Genomic DNA, 19,356 nt, shown 5'->3' on the forward strand with positions numbered 1-19,356 from the left:
TTTAAGCAATATTAAATGAGATAAATGTTCTTCAAAGTGAAAGAAAGAGTGTGCAGCAATTTTTTAAAAAGTTTAAGTCTGTTACATTTTGTCTCATGGGCCTCATTTTTGAAACAGCAATTCTCTTTCTAAAACAAACTCAAAGTTTTTATTTTTTAATTCAAAATCCCACTGTCTGCAATCTGCAGCAGTTTCCAAATGGAAAAAGATGCCCTACAGCTCTGCTGGCTTTTACACAAAATATTTCTGTAAGAAGAGAAAAGCAGTTCAAAACAAGAACAGAAAAGGAAGACTTAAAAATATAGACTATGGAAAAATCTAAACACATTATGATTCTCCAAATAATGAATCTGCTGATTGATTTCTTTTAGAATTTGAGTTATATCAGATTCACTTTTTTAATCAACTGACAATCTGGAATCAAAGACACAATTTACCATGTTTGACATATATATTTTAATATTTTAATATTTGTTCAAATTTGCCATGTAAGAATTACTTGATTTGCGAACCAGCCTAGCTATAAGGATTATGTTCTAAATGGGGTCCCTTATTACTACATTCACACCAAAGGTGCTTTCTTTATTTCAGAAACCCAACTGCACTGGGCAAAACTATGTATAATTGAAACCACTGAAGAACATTTCTTCAACAGAAGACAACCAAAATAATTTCCTGTTCATGGGTTGCGGTTACTATTAGTTTTCGAGGAGTCTGAATCTAGCACACTAGACAGACAAATCAGGCCCAGTGAGGGCTGCTCAGAAAGATGGGACATAGGAATCAGGTATGTGGGGGGAATGTGGGGGGATTCTAGAGGCATGCGCCAAATTGGGCTCTTCATTGGATCATTTAACCAGTCCACAGCAATGTAATACTAAGACAACAGGAACACATGAACTCTTAGGTAAAGAAGAAGGAGACTCAAGTAGGTCTGGCAAAATTGAAGAAGTAAGATCGAATACAGACTATGAGCCAGGCATTCAACAAAACAGTCAGAGATGATATGAGGAGTGGACCAATTAAAAGGGTAGTTCTGGAACCAATTCCACAAATAGGATCTTTCATCCCTGGCTATCCTTATCTGGTAACAGCCTCATTTTGTCTGGCTAGGGTCCTTAAGGTTTCTGAGATTATATTATCTCCGGGGCTTTCAATTCTCTCACAGAAATAGGAGATTCTTTTTTTAACTTAAAAAAATTAATCATTTCTCCATTCTCTCCAATTTTTTGACATGTATTTTCTAACTTTTCCTCATTAATAAATAACATCACAATAAACATCCGTCAGCAGATATCTCGCACACTGTATTTTTAAAAAAACAGTCTTAGAAGCAGAATCAACACGTAAATGGAGACATAGTGTTAAAATGATCCTTCAGAAAGGTTACACAACTTTACATGCCCAGCAGAAATGCATGTCACTACCTGTTTCCTTAGGCCTTCATGAATTTCTATGTGTTAGGTGGAAAATAGCTTATTGCTGTTTTAATTTTTTTCAACTTTACTAGTGAAAATAAAGATTTCTTATTGTCAATTTCTACCAAAAATTACATTGGAATTTTGAAAGAAATTGCATTGAATTTATGGGTCATTTATGGGAGAATTACCATCTTGACAATGAGCTTTCTAATCCATAAACAAAGAATAGCTCTCCACTTACTTAGATCTTTTTAACATTTCTCTCAAGAATATTTTGTTTTTAATGCTTAAGTCTTCCATTCATTTTATTTGTTTACTTGTAAATATTTTACTCTTCTCAATGTTATTATGAATTAAATGGCTTTCTTAATTTCATTTTCAAATATTTCACTGCTAGTATATAAAAGTGTGATTTTTACATATTTTATCCTGTAAGCTGGTTTAAATCATGTATTAGTTCTAGTATATCTTTAATAGATTTTGTGGGATTTTCACTATACAGGATCATAATATCTGATACATTTGTACTTCTTTCCATTCTGGATACATTACTATTATTATCATTATTATTATTATTATTTTGCCTTGGTGCCCTGGCTACAACTTCCAATACAATGTTGAATAAAAGTGGCAAAAGCAGACATCTTTGCCTTGTTCTTAGGAGGAAAAGAATTAAATCTTTGAACATTAATTTTATTAGCTGTGGAGTTTTCATAGATGTCCTTTATTAGGTTGAGTAAATTTGCTTCTAGTCCTAATTTGCCAAGAGTTTTTTAAATCATAAATGGTGCTTGAATTTTTTAAATGCTTTTTCAGCCTGTATCAAGACAATCATGTGATTTTTTTCCTTTATTCTATTAATATGATATGTAACATTAACTGATTTCCTAATGTTAAAACAATCTTGGATTCCTGCGATAAATCCCGCTTGGTCGTGGTGTATAATTGCCTGTATATGTTGCTAGATTCCGTTTACCAAAATCTCATGAAGGGCTTTTGTGACTATGTTCATGACAGGTATCAATCTATAGTTTACTAGCGAAATATTTGTCTGGCTTTGATATCAGAGTAATACTGGCCTCACAGAATTAACTGAGAAGTATTCCTTCTTCCTCAATATTCTGAAAGAGTTTTCAAAGAATTAAAATTATTTCTTCTTTAAATAGTTGATGTAATTCACTAGTGAAGCCATTTGTCTTAGACTTTTCTTTGTGAGAATATTTTTAATTGGCAATTAAATTTCTTCTTATATTTCACTTCAGATTTTCTATTCTTGGGACAGTTTTGATCATTTGTATCTCTCTAGAAATTTGTCCATTTATCTATGTTGTACAAATTGTTGGTATACAAAGATTTTAGTAATATCATTTTATAATCCTTTCATTTTCTATAAAATCAATAGTGGTATCCTATCCTTTGACTCCTAATTTTGGCAATTTCTAGCTCCTCATTTTTATGGTTTGTCAGTCACACTAAAGTTTGTCAATTTTGTTGATCTTTTCAAAGAACCGGTACTTGGCTTCATTAATTTTCCATATTTTTATGTATTTAAATCTTAGCTTTCTGCTCTAATCTTTTTTTTCCCCTTTCTTCCACTTGCTTAGAAGTTTGCTTTGCTTTTCTTTTTCTAGTTTCATCAGGTGAAGTTTAGGTTACTGATTTGAGAACTTTATTTTTGGATATAGGTGTTTAAAGCTATAAATCTTTCTCTAAGCACTGCTTTAGCTGCATTCCAAAAATCTTGATATGCCATATTTTTGTTTCCATTCAGTTTAAAATATTTTCTAATTTCCCTTGTAATACCTTCTTTGACCCATTAGTTATTTAAAAGTGGGTTATTTACTTTCCAAATACGTGAGGATTTCCCAGATTTTCTCTTGTTGTTTACTTCTAATTTATTATCGTTGAGGTCAAAGAACATACTTCGTATTTCCATCCTTTTAAATTTGAGACTTGTCTTGTATCCAAGCATATGGCTATCCTGGAGAATGTTCCATGAGTGCCTGCAGTCATTGGGTGGGGTGATTTAAATCATCACCCAAGTCTCAGACTTACCCATGAGTGGCACAAGTACAAACAGATCCAAAGGAGCACAGCAAAGACTTTGAAACAACTGAAACTGGAATCCACCCACAGAAGATGAGACGAGACTTTCTCACTGAAAAGAACTGGGAATTCTAACAGGACTCAGAGATTACAAAACACTCAGTATATACTCTTCTGCTTGCATATTCTTTCATTCAGCAGGATTCTGAGATCCATCCATGCTGTTGTATCAATAATTCATTCCTTTTCACTGCTGAGTAATATTTAATTGTACGTACCACTTTTCATTTGTCCTTTCACCTTTTGAGGAATATTTTGGCTGCCCTTTTGAGCTTTTATGAACAAATCTGCTGTCAGTATTTGTGCAATAGTCTTTGTCTAGACATGTCTTTATTTCTCTTTGGTAAATACATAGGAAGGGAATGACTGACATATGGTCATTGTGTATTTAGCATTTTAAGAAAATTGGCAGTTTTCTAACGTGGCTATACTATTTTATGTACCCATCAGCAGTGTATAAGAGCTTCAATTGCACCACAACTTTGTCAGCATTTGGTATTGTCAACCAGTCTTTATCATCTTAGTCATAACTAACATATCATCTTAGTCATAAACGTGTAGTGGCATCTCATTTTGGTTTTTAATTTGCATTTCCTTGATGAATGATGATATTGAGCATCTTTTCATGTGGTTATTAGTCATTTGTATATCTTCTGTGAAGTGTCTGTTCAAATCTTTTGCCTATTTTTAATTGGATTGTCCTTTTGAGTTGTAAGATTTCTTTTATATTTTAGATGCAAGTTCTTTGAAATACATGTATTGTAAGCCTTGTCTTCCATTTTCTGGTTTGCCTTGTTTTTTTGTTTTTTTTTTTTATGATGTCTTTCAAAGAGCAAAAGTTTTTAGTTTTGGTGAAGTCCAATGTAGCAATCTTAACTGAAATGTAATTTCCAGTTTCATTGCATTGTGGTAAGAAATATGTGTTCTCAGACATGTTAAGTTTTAGAAATATACTGAGGGTTCCCTTACAGTCTACTAAGTCTTAACTGTTTTATGAGAACGGAGATTTAATATGTCATGTCAAATGGTAGAAAGTTGAAATACAGATTAAGATGGCAGACAGGAGGCAGCACTAGCTTGCAGCTCCTCTCCGATGGCCAGAGCAGTGTATGGAGATTCACATTGTGAACTTTGGCTCCAAGAACTACTGCAGGAACATAGCAGGAAAGCTGAGAGAATCCACAGAGCCTTTGAAAGAACTGGATCACTGCTGCAGGCTCCCTGAGACAACAAAAAACTGAGTCTGCTTGCTTTCTCAATGGGAGGCTCGTGGTCTGGGGCAAGTTCTCAGCCCTGATTGATTGCCAGCTGCCTGGAAATGGACTTGGTGCTGTTGGAAGGGCACAGCAGGAGTTAGACAGGACTTTAGGACTGAGGGCTGTGTGGCAGCAGGGTGAGGCCTGTGACTGCTGGCTTTCCCCTACTTCCCTGGTGACCTGTATGGCTCAGGAGAGGCAGCCATAATCCCCCTGGAAATATAACTCCACTCGACTGGGAACCACACTCCCATCCCCCACAGCAGTAACAGCCAGCCCCACACAAGGAGACGCTGAGCTCAGACATGCCTATTGCTGCCCCCACCTGGTGGTCTTTCTCTGCCTACCCTGGTATCAGAAGACAAAAATCGTAATCTTTTGTGAGGTCTATTGCCCTGCCCATTGCCTGAGAAAACTGAATACTTAAGCCGGTGTCCCGAGGGCAAGTTTGCATCCTCCCTATAGGACCATAGCTGATGCACTCTTGAAGTGCCACTTCCTGGCTGGAGGCCAAACAACACAAAACCAGGGCACTAAACAAAAACACAACCAAGAACCCTCACAGAGTCCACTTCACTCCCCTGCTATTTCCACCAGAGCAGGTCCTGGTATCCACGGCTACAAGACATAAAGACAGATCACATCACAGGACTCTTTGCAGACACTCCCCAGTACCAGCCCACAGCCTGGTAGCTCCACTGGGTGGCTAGAACCAGAAAAGCAAAACAATCACTACAGCTCTGCTCTTAGGAAGCCTCATTCCTAGGGCAAGGGGGAGAACACCACATCAAAGGAGCACCCCATGGGCCAAAAGAATCTGAACAGCAGCAAACCCCAGATCTTCCCTCTGACATAGTCTACCCAAATAAGAAGGAACCAGAAAAAAAATATGACAAAACAAGGTTCACGAGCAATGGATCCAAGCCAAGAGGAAATCTCTGAATTGCCAGAAAAAGAATTCAGAAGGTCAATTATTAAGCGAATCAAGGAGGCATCAGAGAAAGGTGAGGTCCAACATAAAGAAATCAAAAACATGATACAGAATACAAAAGAAGAGATCTTCAGTGAAATAGACAGCATATATAAAAAACAATCATAATGTCTGGAAATCAAGGACACACTCAGAGAAATGCAAAATGCACTGGAAAATCTCAGTGATAGAATTGAACAAGCAGAAAAAAGAACCTCAGAGCTCGAAGACAAGGCTTTCAAATTAACCCAATCCATCTAAGATGAAGAAAAAAGATTTTTTAAAAATGAACAAAGCCTCCTAGAAGTTTGGGACTAAGTTAAACATCCAAACCTAAGAATAATTGGTGTTTCTGAGGTAGATGAGAAATCTAGAAGTTTGGAAAACATATTTGAGGAAATAATTGAGGAAAACTTCCCCAGCCTTGCTAGAGACCTAGACATGCAAATACAAGAAGCACAAAGAACACGTGGGAAATTCATCACAAAAAGATCATCGCCTAGGCACATAGTCACCAGGTTATCTAAAGTCAAGACAAAGGAAAGAATCTTAAGGGCTGTGAGCCAAAAGCATCAGGTAGCCTAGAAAGGTAAACCTATCAAATTAACAGCAGACTTCTTGGCAGAAACCCTAAAACCTAGAAAGGAGTGGGATCATATTTTTAGTTTCCTTAAACAAAACAATTATTAGCCAAGAATTTTGTATCCAGCGAAACTAAGCCTTATAAATGAAGGAAAGATACAGTCTTTTCCAGAAAACAAATGTGGACAGAATTCGCCACTACAAAGCCACCACTACATGAACTGCTAAAAGGAGCTGTAAATCTTCAAACAAATCCTCAAAATACACCAAAGCATAAATCTCACAGGACCTATATAACAATAACATAATGAAAAAAAAAGTAGGTATTCAGGCAACAAATAGCACAATGAATAGAATAATACCTCACATCTCAATACTAACACTGAATGTAAATGGACTAAATGTTCCAACTAAAAGATACAGAATGGCAGAATCGATAAGAATTCACCAACCAAATTTCTGCTGTCGTCAGTAGACTCACCTGACACATAAGGACTCACATAAACTTACAGTAAAGGGGTAGAAAAAGATATTCCACGTAAATAAACACCAAAAGCGAGCAGGAGTAGCTATTCTTATATCAGACAAAACAAACTTTAAAGCAACCGCAGTTAAAGAAGACAAACAGGTACATTATATAATGGTAAAAGGACTAGTCCAACAGGAAAATATCACAATTCTAAATATGAATGCACCTAACACTGGAGCTTCCAAATGTATAAAACAATTACTACTAGACCTAAGAAATCAGACAGGTGGCAACACAATAATAGTGGGGGAGTTTAATATTCCACTGACAGCACTACACAGGTCATCAAGACAGAAAGTCAACAAGAACAATGAACTTAAACTATACCCTACAACAAATGGACTTAACAGATATTTACAGAACATTCTACCCAACAACTGTAGAATACACATTCTATTCAGAAGGGCATGGAACATTCCCCAAGATAGACCATAATAGGCCACAAAACGAGTCTCAGTAAATTTAAGAAAATCGAAATTATATCAAATACTGGTGGGAATGTAAAGTAGTACAATGACTATGGAAAACACTGTAGAGATTGCTTAAAGAACTAAAAGTAGGTCTACCGTTTGATTCAGCAATCCCACTTCTAGGTGTCTACCCAGAGGAAAAGAAGTCATTATATGAAAAAGATACTTGCACACACGTTTATAGCAGCACAATTTGTAATTGCAAAAATATGGAACTAGCTCAAATGCCCATAAATCAACGAGTGGATAAAGAAATTGTGATATATATACATACATATTTATACACACACACACACACACACACACACACACGCACACACACGCACACACACACACACACCATGGAATACTACTTGGTCATAAGAAGGAACAAAATAATGGCATTCACATTAACCTGGATGTTATTGGAGACCATTATTCTAAATGAATGGAAAACCAAACATCAGATGTTCTTACTCATAAGTGGGAGCTAAGGTATGAGGACACAAACGCATAAGAATAATACAATAGACTTTGGGGACTCAGGGGGAAGACTTTGGGTGGGGGAGGTGAGGGTTAAAAGACTATACATTGAATACAGTGTACACTGCTAGAGTGATGGGTGCACCAAAATCTCAGTAATCACCACTAAAGAAATTATTCATGTAATTTGTAATTTCATGTAAAGAAATTATTCATGTAACCAAGCACCACCTGTGCCCCAAAAATTGAAATAAAAAAATAAAAAATTTAAAAATAAATACATAAAAATTAAAAAGTTAAAAACTTGATCAGCTATTCCACTCCTAGGTACAGTAGTCCCTCCTTATACGTTCTAAGACCCTCAGTGGATGTCTGAACTTTGGATGGTAACAAACCCTATATGCACTATGGTTTTTGCTATATAGCTGCATTGTATAGGGCAGGTAGGGTATACAGCATGGATATGCTGGATAAAAGGATGAGTCATGCCTTGGGTAGGACAGAGCAGGATGGCATGAGATTTCATCATGTTACTAAGAACAGTGCACAATGTAAACCTTATGAATTATTTATTTCTGGAATTTTCCATTTAATATTTTTGGACTGTAGTTGATGGAAGGTAACTGAAACCATGGAAAGTGAAACTTTGGATAAGGTGGGACTACTGTACTTATTGGAATAAAATGGAAACATGTCTACAAAAGTAAAAGTAAAAAAATAAAATGCTAAAAAAGAAAAAGTCAAAATATAGCTGTCATATAATTTGTTAGTTACACCCCATTTGGGTTTTACCCACTGACCTGTCAGAGATGGAGAAAAATATATGAAAACATCCCATGACTATCTATGCCCATTTCTTCATGTGTTCCTAACATCTTTTCGTATTTTGACTGAGTAGTCTTGCCTTTAGCATGCAAAAATATATCCCTTTGTCCAGTTTATTGACTTGTATTGATCTAATTTGTATGATAGTGTTACAATCCTACTTTCCTTTTTTTCTGAATATAAGTGATATATTTTCATCATCCATTTATTCTAATTTTTGTGTTAACTTTATTTTAGTTATAACTTTTACAAATAGTATATTTATGGATTTAAGTCTTCTAATCAATACCATTTTACTAGAAAAATTTAACCTATTAATGTTTATTATTACAATTATATACTCTATCTTATTTTGGACATTTTGTTGTATTTCTGCTTCTGTTCCTTTGGCAGCCTCTCCTCTCAAGCTTTGCTTTCTATCTTTTCAAGATTTTTATGAGAATGTACAACTTGTTAATTTTATTAATGCTCGTATTTAAACATTACAAAATTATTTTTACCTACATTTCCCTAATTTTAAGAATTTTATGAGTCTCACATATTTATGACAAAGAGTTTTAGTATACTTTGCTTCTCCAACTCTCGCTATTCATCTACTTTTGATCCTTGTTAATGTAATCTAGGGATATAAATTCAAGTTGTTAATACATTTGTATTTTCTGTTTTATATACCTTCCTTTTCAAAAAATCAATTAATATTAGAATTCTATTCTTAAGTAGATTTGTAACAATTATTTAAATTTGTTTCTACTTCTTTGGGTTTCCAGGGTTCTCTATTCATCCTTTCATATGATGGTTTCCTTATGTGTGAGAAGTCTTATGCTTCATTTCCGGATTGGTTCATGTATTCATACAAATTTTTTCCAGAAAAATGTGGTATATATTATGTGAGCTCTTATATATAAGAATATGTTTTCTTACTGTTTTTGTAAGCAAAAAACTCCTTGGTTGTGTATAAAACGGAATCACATTTTTTTTACTGCATGCATATTACATACATGTATATTACATGCATTACATTATATGTAACAAGAATAGTGCAGTTTCAGCCTACCATACCATGGCTGTGGATCCAGGCATTTCTGTACTTCTGGGGGCTGGGGAAGGTCCCCGCTGCCCTAGCTGGCTCAGAAGTGCTTGCTCCCACTGTCTGGCTTCTCCTTGCTGTCCGTGCCCACTCCAATGTTGGAGCAAAGTTAGGGCTGAGCCTGGGTGCTGTTGCAGCCAGCCAGGTGGGCACATACTCAGGGCAGTGCTGACATGCCACCCCCTGCTGCCTCAGCCACCTCTGCACTTTGGCTGCCAATGAGCATAGGAGGGAAGCCAAGGGGGTGCTGATGGCAGCTCAATGCTGGCCTGCAAGCAACCCTTGACACCTACAGCCTGGGCACCATGAACAGCAGCAGGGGGCAGACAGGCTCCTGCTCATAAGGGGATGGGTCCCTAGTGAGACCTCACCTTCAGGCCAGGGAGGGCCTGAAGGCTGGAGGCCTGGCTGCAAGTCCCACAGACTGGAGTGGGAACTCGTGGTGCCTTTTCTGGGCCTGCCCATGGCCACCCATGGACCAATTGGTGTGCACTTCCTCCCCTCTGGGGCCCATAAAAGCCCCAGGCTCAGCCAGAGAAGAGCAGATGTGGGGACAATCAGCTGCAGAGGGGAGCTACCAACTCCAGGGCCTCCTCTCTCCTAAGAGCTGCAGATGTCAGGACAACCAGCTGCAGAGAGGAGCAACTCATCCCAGGGCCTACTCTCTGCTGAGAGCTGCAGAGACATCGGGACCACCAGCTGCAGATAGGAGCAACCCATTCCATGGTCTCCTCTCTACTGAGAGCTGGGGAGATGACAGGAGGACCTGCCTACAGAGAAGAGTAACCCACTGTAGGGCTTCCTCTCTGCTGAGAGCTGCAGAGATGATGGGACTACCTGTCTGCAGAGACGGGTTTACCACTCCAATGTCTCCTCTCTGCTAGGAGCTGAACACTCATTGGGACATCCTGGCTGCAGAAAGGAGCTACCCACTATGAGTCTCTGAGCTGTTCTATTGCTCAGTAAAGCTCCTCTTTGTCTTGCTTACCCTCCACTTGTCTGCATACCTCATTTTTCCTAGTCACAGGACAAGAACTCAGGACCTGTCGAATGGCAGGGCTAAAAGAGCTGCAACAAAAACAGGGCTGAAACATGCTCCTTGCTCGCCTCATTGCAGGCAAAGAGAAAGAGAGAAGAGCTACAGCCCCAGACCTGGGCGCTCCCGAGCCAGGGCTATGACTTCCTCTTTGGGTTCCTGTGGTTCCTGGCTCCTCCTTGGGTTCCTGTGGTTCCTGGCATCTGCAAGCTTCCAGGTGCCACCACGTTCCCCAATGACAGCTGTGGAAGCTGCTTGCAGTATACCTGGTCCAGCCACAGCCTCGCAGAGAGCTGACATCCACGCTGACACCTGGAGCTGCCCACCCACTGCGGCAGGTGGCATACCTGACTGCACTGTGGCCAGACCCCACGCTTGCTCACATACCCCTCGCTGCTCCATGCCTGACTCACCCTTGGCAGGTGTCAGATCCAGGCAGTTGCATGAGCCAAGAGCAGCGTGTCAGGCCGAGTGGGTGGAATGAGCCCAGTGGGCCTGAGCAAAACTCAGGCAAAGGTGCCACTAGCCACAGAGGTTTCTGGCCAAAAAAGCGACACCCTAGGGATCCCGTAACACACAGCTCAGTCCTCAGTCAGATTCAAACATGAAACCTTCCTTAGGGACATTTCTCCCACCCAGTGTGTGCTTGGGGCTCCTAAGGAAGATAACTATAGTGTAAAATCATAAGCGAGTACTGAAACATTCTTTATAATCAGGAAAAACTGAAAATAAACTAAATATGCTTGAGTAGAGGAGCTGATAAATAAAATATACTATATTCATATGATAAAATAAATTTAGTGTTAAAAAGATTGCACTAAAACAGCATGGTTAGCACACAGATACATAATATTAGATATAAAAGGGCGAACAGAAATACTACTTAAAATCTGTTCATATTTATCTAATTTAAAAAAAAATTTATGCCTATAACATATTAATGCATACATAATATATACATACATATTATCTATGGGCATTATGTATGCATATAAAATAAACTGAAATAATGCAGCCGTCTCCAGTATCCATGGGTGATTGGTTCCAGAACCCCTCCAGATACCAAAATCCACAGATAGTCAAGTTTCTCATACAAAATGGTCTAGTACTTCCATACAACCTGTGTACATCCTCCCGTGTACGTTATCATTGCTAGATTACTTCTAATACCTAATACAACATCTACATGTCACTTTTATTACATGGATTCAACATAGTCCTCTGCACATGGCAAATTCAAGTTTTACTTTTTGGAGCACTGTCAAATTTTTCCAAATATTTTCGATCCATGGTTGGTTGAATCTGTGGAGGCAGAACCCACGGATACAAAAACACATGGATACAGAGGGCTGACTGTATACACTCAATTAATTATACTGGATTTCTCCAGGGAAGAAAGAATAATGTGTTTAGACATGAAAACAAAGTAAACTAAAACTTCACCTGAATTTTTTAGTTTATATAAACCGCGTTAACAATCATTGCATCTTTGTGATGGGTACCCAGGTGTTTGTAATAATTTTTACCCTTTATTCTTTTACAAATTTTGTATTTTCTTTAAAAACTAAAAAAAAAAAAAACAACTACCCATCTTATATAAGAATTGGAGACAGGCTTTGTTCTTCACAACTGCCAGTTGAAAATAATTTGCTGTAGCTGATCAATAAGACACTATGTATAGAACATGAAGAAACACAGACATGGTTAACTGGAACCCCTGCTCTAAAGAAACTGATCAGTCATGGGATTTTTCTCTTAGGCTTACCTATCCTTCCAAAGAAAGGTACATGCTTGCCATTACTATATTTATACAGGGGACTTTTAAATGATCATTCTGGCATTGCTTGAAGGATGAATCAAGTGGTAACATCTCTTTCTCATTCTGAATCTCTGACCCGATTGTATGGCTAATTTTGATACAGCTCTTTTAAAAAGTGAAATGTTTCTGTCATATTTAAGATGAGAATGTACCTTCCTACTGAGAGAGTGACTTTCAAAAGGGATGGTGTGGCAGCCTCCTTACCTGCTCTTTCATTTCAGCATAGACTTTCTCTGAGTTCAGTTCCACCTGCCGCTTAAACTCTTCCAGAGCGGCATCTGCCTGCTGGGCCTGCAACCTCTGAACTTCAGTCACACGAGTTAGCTGCTCCTCTTTTTCCCTAGAAAGGTTCAGAGAAGCTTCAGAGTTAAAATATAAAAGAGCTAGGCCTGAATGAAAGAGCAATATTTAACCCCCTCTAAAATAAAGTCCAGATTTTTTTTTTTTTGATCCAAATCCCACAAAACTTCCCTTTAGAAATTTGACAATAAACTAATTTGTCTCAAGAGAAAAAGGGTATAAACATGTATTGTGTATTCTGATGAAGGCAAAACTGCTTTCAAAGATTTCCCTAAAAACAAAACTGAGTAAAACCATGTGTCTCCATCAAGTGATGAATGAATAAACAAAATGCAGAATAGCTATCCAATGGGATATTAGTCATTCTTAAAAAGGAATGAAGTTCTGATACCTGCTACAACATGGATGAACCTTAAAAACATCCAGCTAAGTGAAAGAAGCCAGTCACAAAAAGTTACATATTGTATAATTCCATTTATATGAAATTTCCAGAATAGGTAAATCCATGGAGACAGAAAGTACCTTAGTAGTTGCTAGGGTCTGAGAGGCTGGGGAAACAGGGAGTGATTGCTAAGGGATATGAAATGAGGAAAATATGAAAATGTTCTGGAATTAGATAGTGGTGATGGTTGCACATCCTTGTGAATATACTAAGATCCACCAAACTACACACTTCAAAGGAGTGAATTTTATGGTATGTGAATTATATCTCATTAAAAAAAAATGTACAAATAGAAAGATATATGTCTACCAGAAGTTAATCTGCAGTGAAGTCAATGCAACAGAGAAACATGATGGCCTAAAATTATTTGACTGCCTTCTAGCAGATTGCCTAAAAGACCATTTCATTTCTTCATACCTTAGGCAGAAACTATATAGCTCAAAGGGTCCAACAAAACAAACGGAATCTTTGCATGTTGATAGAAGAAAAAATTAAAGCCTTCAGTTTATAAATGCATGCCATTTAACAATAGCTAACTTTGAGTTCTAACTAGGTGCTGGGCATTGTGCAATGGAATTTTATATGGTTTGGCTCTGCGTCCCCACCCACATCTAATCTTGTAGCTCCCATAATTCCCACATGTTGTGGGAGGGACCCAGTGGGAGATAACTGAATCATAGGGGCAGGTCTTTCCCATGCTGTTCTCATGACAGTGAATAAGTCTAACAAGATCTGATGGTTTTAACAAGAGGAGTTCCCCTGCACAAGCTCTCTTTTTGCCTGCCGCCGTCCATGTAAGATGTGACTTGCTCCTCCTTGCCTTCCGCCATGTTTGTGAGGCCTCCCCAGTCACATGGAACTGTAAGTCCATTAAACCTCTTTTGAAAATTGCCCAGTCTCCGGTATGTCTTTATCAGCAGTGTGAAAATGGACTAATACAGAATTTTATGTCTTCTCTCATTTATTCTCACAGTAAACCAGTATAAGAGTGTTATTACATCCTTACTTACACAGAACAGGAAACTAGGGCTTAGAGAATACTTCCAAGGTTACACACCTAGAGTAACAACAGGTCAAGCCAGGATTCCAGTCCTGACAGTGTGCTTCTAGAGTTCCTGTTGTTGGCTGCTATGCCACACTGCTTTTCTGATTTTCCAGATGCCACAGGTAAGATTAACTTAGCTCACCTTCCCTAAATGGGAAAGCTTACACACGTATAAAATATGTTCTTGCTATTAGCTGTAACACTGAAGGATGCTGGGTGGGGGTGGGTAATTTAACTCACTCAAACCAAATTTTAGAGAAATATCATAAAGGGGAGAAAAGACATTTCTAAAACAAGATGATGCAATCTTTTAAGACTTGGGCAAAAAGTAATATGAGTTTTTCCAGGTTACTCATCTGAGTTTAAAATCCACTCTAAGACACAAAAATTTCTAGGCTTTTCAATAAAAACTTACATATCATATACATATCACATATCAAAATACCAAACTTTCTCCCCTCCCCCCCACCAAATTGAAAACCTCTTTCAAAGCTTAAGTGGTCAAAAGACTGATAAGAAAAAATGTGTCACCTAATTTCTACTTCAGCAAGACTCTCTTGTCCCTTTATAATGAGGTTATCATCAATATAGATATCGATATATATAGATATAGATAGGTGTGTGTGTGTGTGTGTGTGTGTGTGTGTGTGTGTGTGAGTGTGTTTTTTCCTTGCACTCATATCCCATCCCCACCCCTGTATTTGGGATCCGCAAATAGGCACATTTTTGTTGACGGGCTGAAAGAGCATATCGTGCATGTTTATTTGTCATTTTAAACACGACCTCGTGTCTATGTATATCTTCATATCCCATGTATCCATCTACCTGAAGGTGACAATAATCATTGCAATCCCATGATAAACAAAACAGTTTTTCCACTAAATCCCTGTTCCTTTATGTGTCTGTTTTACAGATGTAGCCACCATTTTTATGACCTACAGAGTTTAATACTGCCCCAAGGTGTGTGATGCCCTGCATGACAGTTAAGCCATTCCAGGTCATGATGCATGCCACATGTGGCTCTCAGTGACTGCATTTTGCAGTTAAGCCATTCCAAGTCATGAGGCATGCCACATGTGGCTCTCAGTAACTGCATTTTGCAGCAATGGGGTACAGGATTCTGGAAGTTTTTAAAAGCTATTCTTCAACTTGTCTACTTTAATGAACTGGGACCTGAATATCTTGTTGTTCACCATGTTTCTTACATGTTGTTAAAGCAAAATGGCCTTAATGTTAACTGGCTGTTAAGTTCTAAAATCCTAACATTAGTGAGGCTTTTTAGCCACCTAATGTGAATATTAGCTCAAAGACAATGGTGATTAATAACTGGATATCATACTGAAGGCGGATTTCGGGGGCACCACTATATGAAAGGCTGAGCACTGTGATGGCTATAGAGAATTTTAAATTGTTCTGGTGCATTTTGACTCTTCCTATATTATTCTGCGCAAGAACAGGAGGCTTTAAGTTGTATGTAGGATTTCCCTGCTACAACTGTTGAATAATTTGTCTGAATATAAAAATATCTAAATACTAAAACAGCACATGGGAACAACATAAAGTCACGTAAATTGTTATTGGGTACCATGGTCTAGACCTGGCTTGGCAAATAGATGATCTCTGGCAAATAGGTGTGGTGGTCCCAACCGACTGGAAGGGGCTGCCTGGAATGCTCTATTTAAAGGATTCTGAGAGCGAGCTCATAGGGCAAGGGTGCTGTGGTTGATGAACGGTGGCACTGTTTACAAGGCACTGGGGTTAGGCAGTGCAATGATCGTTTCAGAGATTATAGTGACTAGTTTATGTTCCTCTTTAATTTTTGAGGCCCTTCTAAAAGCACTTGGGAAGACTATTTTATAATTAAGATTAACATTTATCAAAGGATTACCTTTGGTCAGTTTGTATATAAATACAAAAGAAAGTACATTGAACATGATTTGAAAACTTTAGAAGTTTATATATCATTTACTTTTTAATTATGGAACATTAAATAGCCAAAAGAAAGATAACACATTTTATAAAAATATATGACCTATAGCTGAAATAGCAACTTTGTCCTATCTATGTTGAAAGTCAGTTTTTTATACTACTTGTGCAATAATTCACATGAACTATTTAAACACTTTTAATTTAATAGGACAAATCTTTTTCTCTATAACATGCCATTCTTACCTACTAAGCTTAGTTCATTTACTTTATAACTAATTTATGACCACATAAATCAAAGTCATAATCTTTAGCTATCCATCAGGTAATTAGAGGCCATTTTAAAATGTGAAAACCTTGTACAATAAGGCACATTGTTTTTAATTGATCATTTCTACCCTGATTTACAAATAGCAAATATTGTTTTATATTCAATTATAAGCACAGGGAAATATGTAAAATCTAGTTTCCAGTCCCGCCATACTGTCTGAACTAATAGTAACACTAAATATCAAAAGTGGCCTCATTCAATGTAATTTAATGTTCTTGTCCAGTAAAACCATAATGAATACATTGAGCTCCACTAATATTTAGAAACCTTCTGCCCTTTTTTTTTTTTTTTGAGACAGGGTATTGCTCTGTCACCCAAGCTGGAGTGCAGTGGCACAATCAGGACTCACTGCAGCCTTGAACTCCTGGACTCAGGTGATCCTCCCACCTCAGCCTCTGGGTAGCTGGGAATATAGGTGCAAGCCACCACCCCTGGCTAATTTTCTTTTTTGTAGAAATGGGGTTTTGTCAAGTTGCCCAGGCTGGTCTCGAACTCCTGGACTCAAGCGATCCACCCACCTCAGCCTCCTAAAGAGCTGGGATTACAGGCATAAGCTGCTGTACCTGGCCCCTCTGTCTTAATATAAATTAAATCTGTCAATTCAAATAAAGAGGTGATAATCATTTTAAGGAGAGATCCATTTTAATTTCTACATAGCAATGAAGCAGAAGTGAAAATGTTGAAGCTTTGAAACAGACAAAGGTCTGTTCCTATCACAGGAACAGTGCTCCTTTTTACTGTGATCCCAATAGTGCATCCTGCAAGAAGGAGGAAAAAAGGACTTTGAAGATTTTTTTTTTCCAGTGGAACTAGCTGTGGGGCCAAGTAGAAATGCATCACTCAAATGCCTTAAAGCTAGGCCTCCATGAAGATAAAAAGGTGGTAAGAAAATTTGCTTTTTAGCTCTGATTTATTTATAAAATGCAGTAAATTTTCCTCATCTGAGTATATAAAGGATAAAGAAAAAAGAAGCTGCATTGTTAAACAACCACAAGCCAACTCAAATTAAAGGATGTTCTGAAGTACATGATTATTCCAAAAAGGGCAATAAAATGTAGGGAACTAATGGATGGCAGTTTAGTATTTTTGAGCTTTACAAGCTAACATGTATATGTACGAGTGAACCTTAATTTGAAAATCTTCCTTTTGCACATTTCTGTCCCAGTACATTTGATAAAGATGGCCGCAATTCAACGTGTATGTATAAGGCTTCACATTACAGTATACTTCATTTGCTGCCAGCTTGGCATCTCCCTTGGAAACTCCAAGAAAAACAACACAAAACAAGAAACTTCAAACAAGTCTGAAAAACAGCTAGAAGAGTCCCCTCGCCCTTGCCCTTTCCAGCTGGGCTGGAAAACAAGACTCACAAGTGGCAATATCACCTATATTCATGGCTGCTGGTTGTTACTTAAACTGATTAAACTGAATGAGTCAAAAATATTTAAAATAATACCTTTCATAAGCATGACAGATGAATAAACTGCTTTGGCCTCTTCTTCACTTGACTTCTAAAACTAGTAGTCTCTGATAAATTCTAGTTTAAAAATGGTAAACCCCGTAGACAGCTAAACATTTGATACTTCAAGAGTCAGAAAGAAATGCCCAGTAAGATGAAAATTAGTACTGGTCTTAATACTGAATATATGGTAATACTTCCCAAATTGATCTACAGATTCAACATAATCAATGCATGCAGGGCCACAAGCCAAGGAACTGGGGAAGTGTGTAGAAGACGGAAAAGGCAAAGAATGGATTATTCTCATAAGCTCAATGAAACTATGATGATCCAAACCACTAAATCAGAAATTATTCTCACGCTACTAAGGGAAAAGCTTGAAATAGGCATGATAGCAGCATAAAGAAGTGCTACAGAACTCTATTCTGACAAAGACCTTTTATTGCCAACACTGTAGGCTTACCCAGAGAGCTTGCCCCCAGGGTCAAACACCAGTCTTAAAAACCATGCCTGTTGGTTGAAGCATGTTAGTTGTAAATAGAAATGAGGAATCTCCTTAAACAATTCAAAAACCTGTTAAGAAGATATGGATGTCAGCTAGGACGTCCATAAATCTATGACGCCAACTGGATTTAAATTGTAATTCAAAAGAACTAGTTCTGGCACCAACCTTGTAGCCTTTATTCTCAGTAAGTTAGTTTGTTCTGGGAGCAGAAATAAGGGTGCTGGCAGCAAATTCTAAGATCTGCTCATTCAAATACTATAGAAAACATAAAAGAAGTGTAAGACATGGTTCCTACCTTGCAGAAACTATAATCTGACTAAGGGAAAAGATGAAAATATACGGAAAAAAATAAAATGATGCAATATCGTACACATTAAATCTTGTGACACATTTTAAGTGCTAAAAGAATACAAAGAATGTAACAATGAAGTAAGAGGCTATATAAGAAACAACGCTCAGAGGATCAAATTTATGTGTAAGGTAGGAAATAAAGCTATATAAGTAAAAACGAAAGTTTTAAACAGTTCAAAGTTTACATAATAATTCTATGCTAAACTAACTTCTGCCTGTAATATGGGTCCATAAATAAACTCTAGCTCGGCAAATACAAAAGCAAGTAATACTTCTATGGTAAACTAACAAAATACTGAGAAAATTATCCTTAAAGATAAAGCAGTCATGGTTTACGGTGAAGAAAAATTCCTTTAAAATCTTTAAATTCTTTAAACTTCAAAATAAATCCCACATATTATGCTATTTTCGTTTATGTCCCTATATTTAACAAA

The 19,356-nt window shown here is 37.5% G+C and overlaps 1 protein-coding gene across 6 annotated transcripts in view; it reads right to left on the reverse strand.

The window, feature by feature from the left end:
• Window positions 1-19,356, reverse strand: part of CEP112 (centrosomal protein 112) — a 556,849-nt gene that overhangs the window by 311,253 nt on the left and 226,240 nt on the right. For all 6 annotated transcript variants that reach the window (XM_030800677.1, XM_030800675.1, XM_030800674.1 and 3 more), the window contains one exon: window positions 12,768-12,903. In XM_030800677.1, coding sequence (XP_030656537.1) covers window positions 12,768-12,903 — 136 coding nt within the window. The remainder of the gene's footprint in view (window positions 1-12,767; window positions 12,904-19,356) is intronic.

Source organism: Nomascus leucogenys, chromosome 19, assembly GCF_006542625.1.
Source record: "Nomascus leucogenys isolate Asia chromosome 19, Asia_NLE_v1, whole genome shotgun sequence".
Lineage (NCBI taxonomy): Eukaryota > Metazoa > Chordata > Mammalia > Primates > Hylobatidae > Nomascus > Nomascus leucogenys.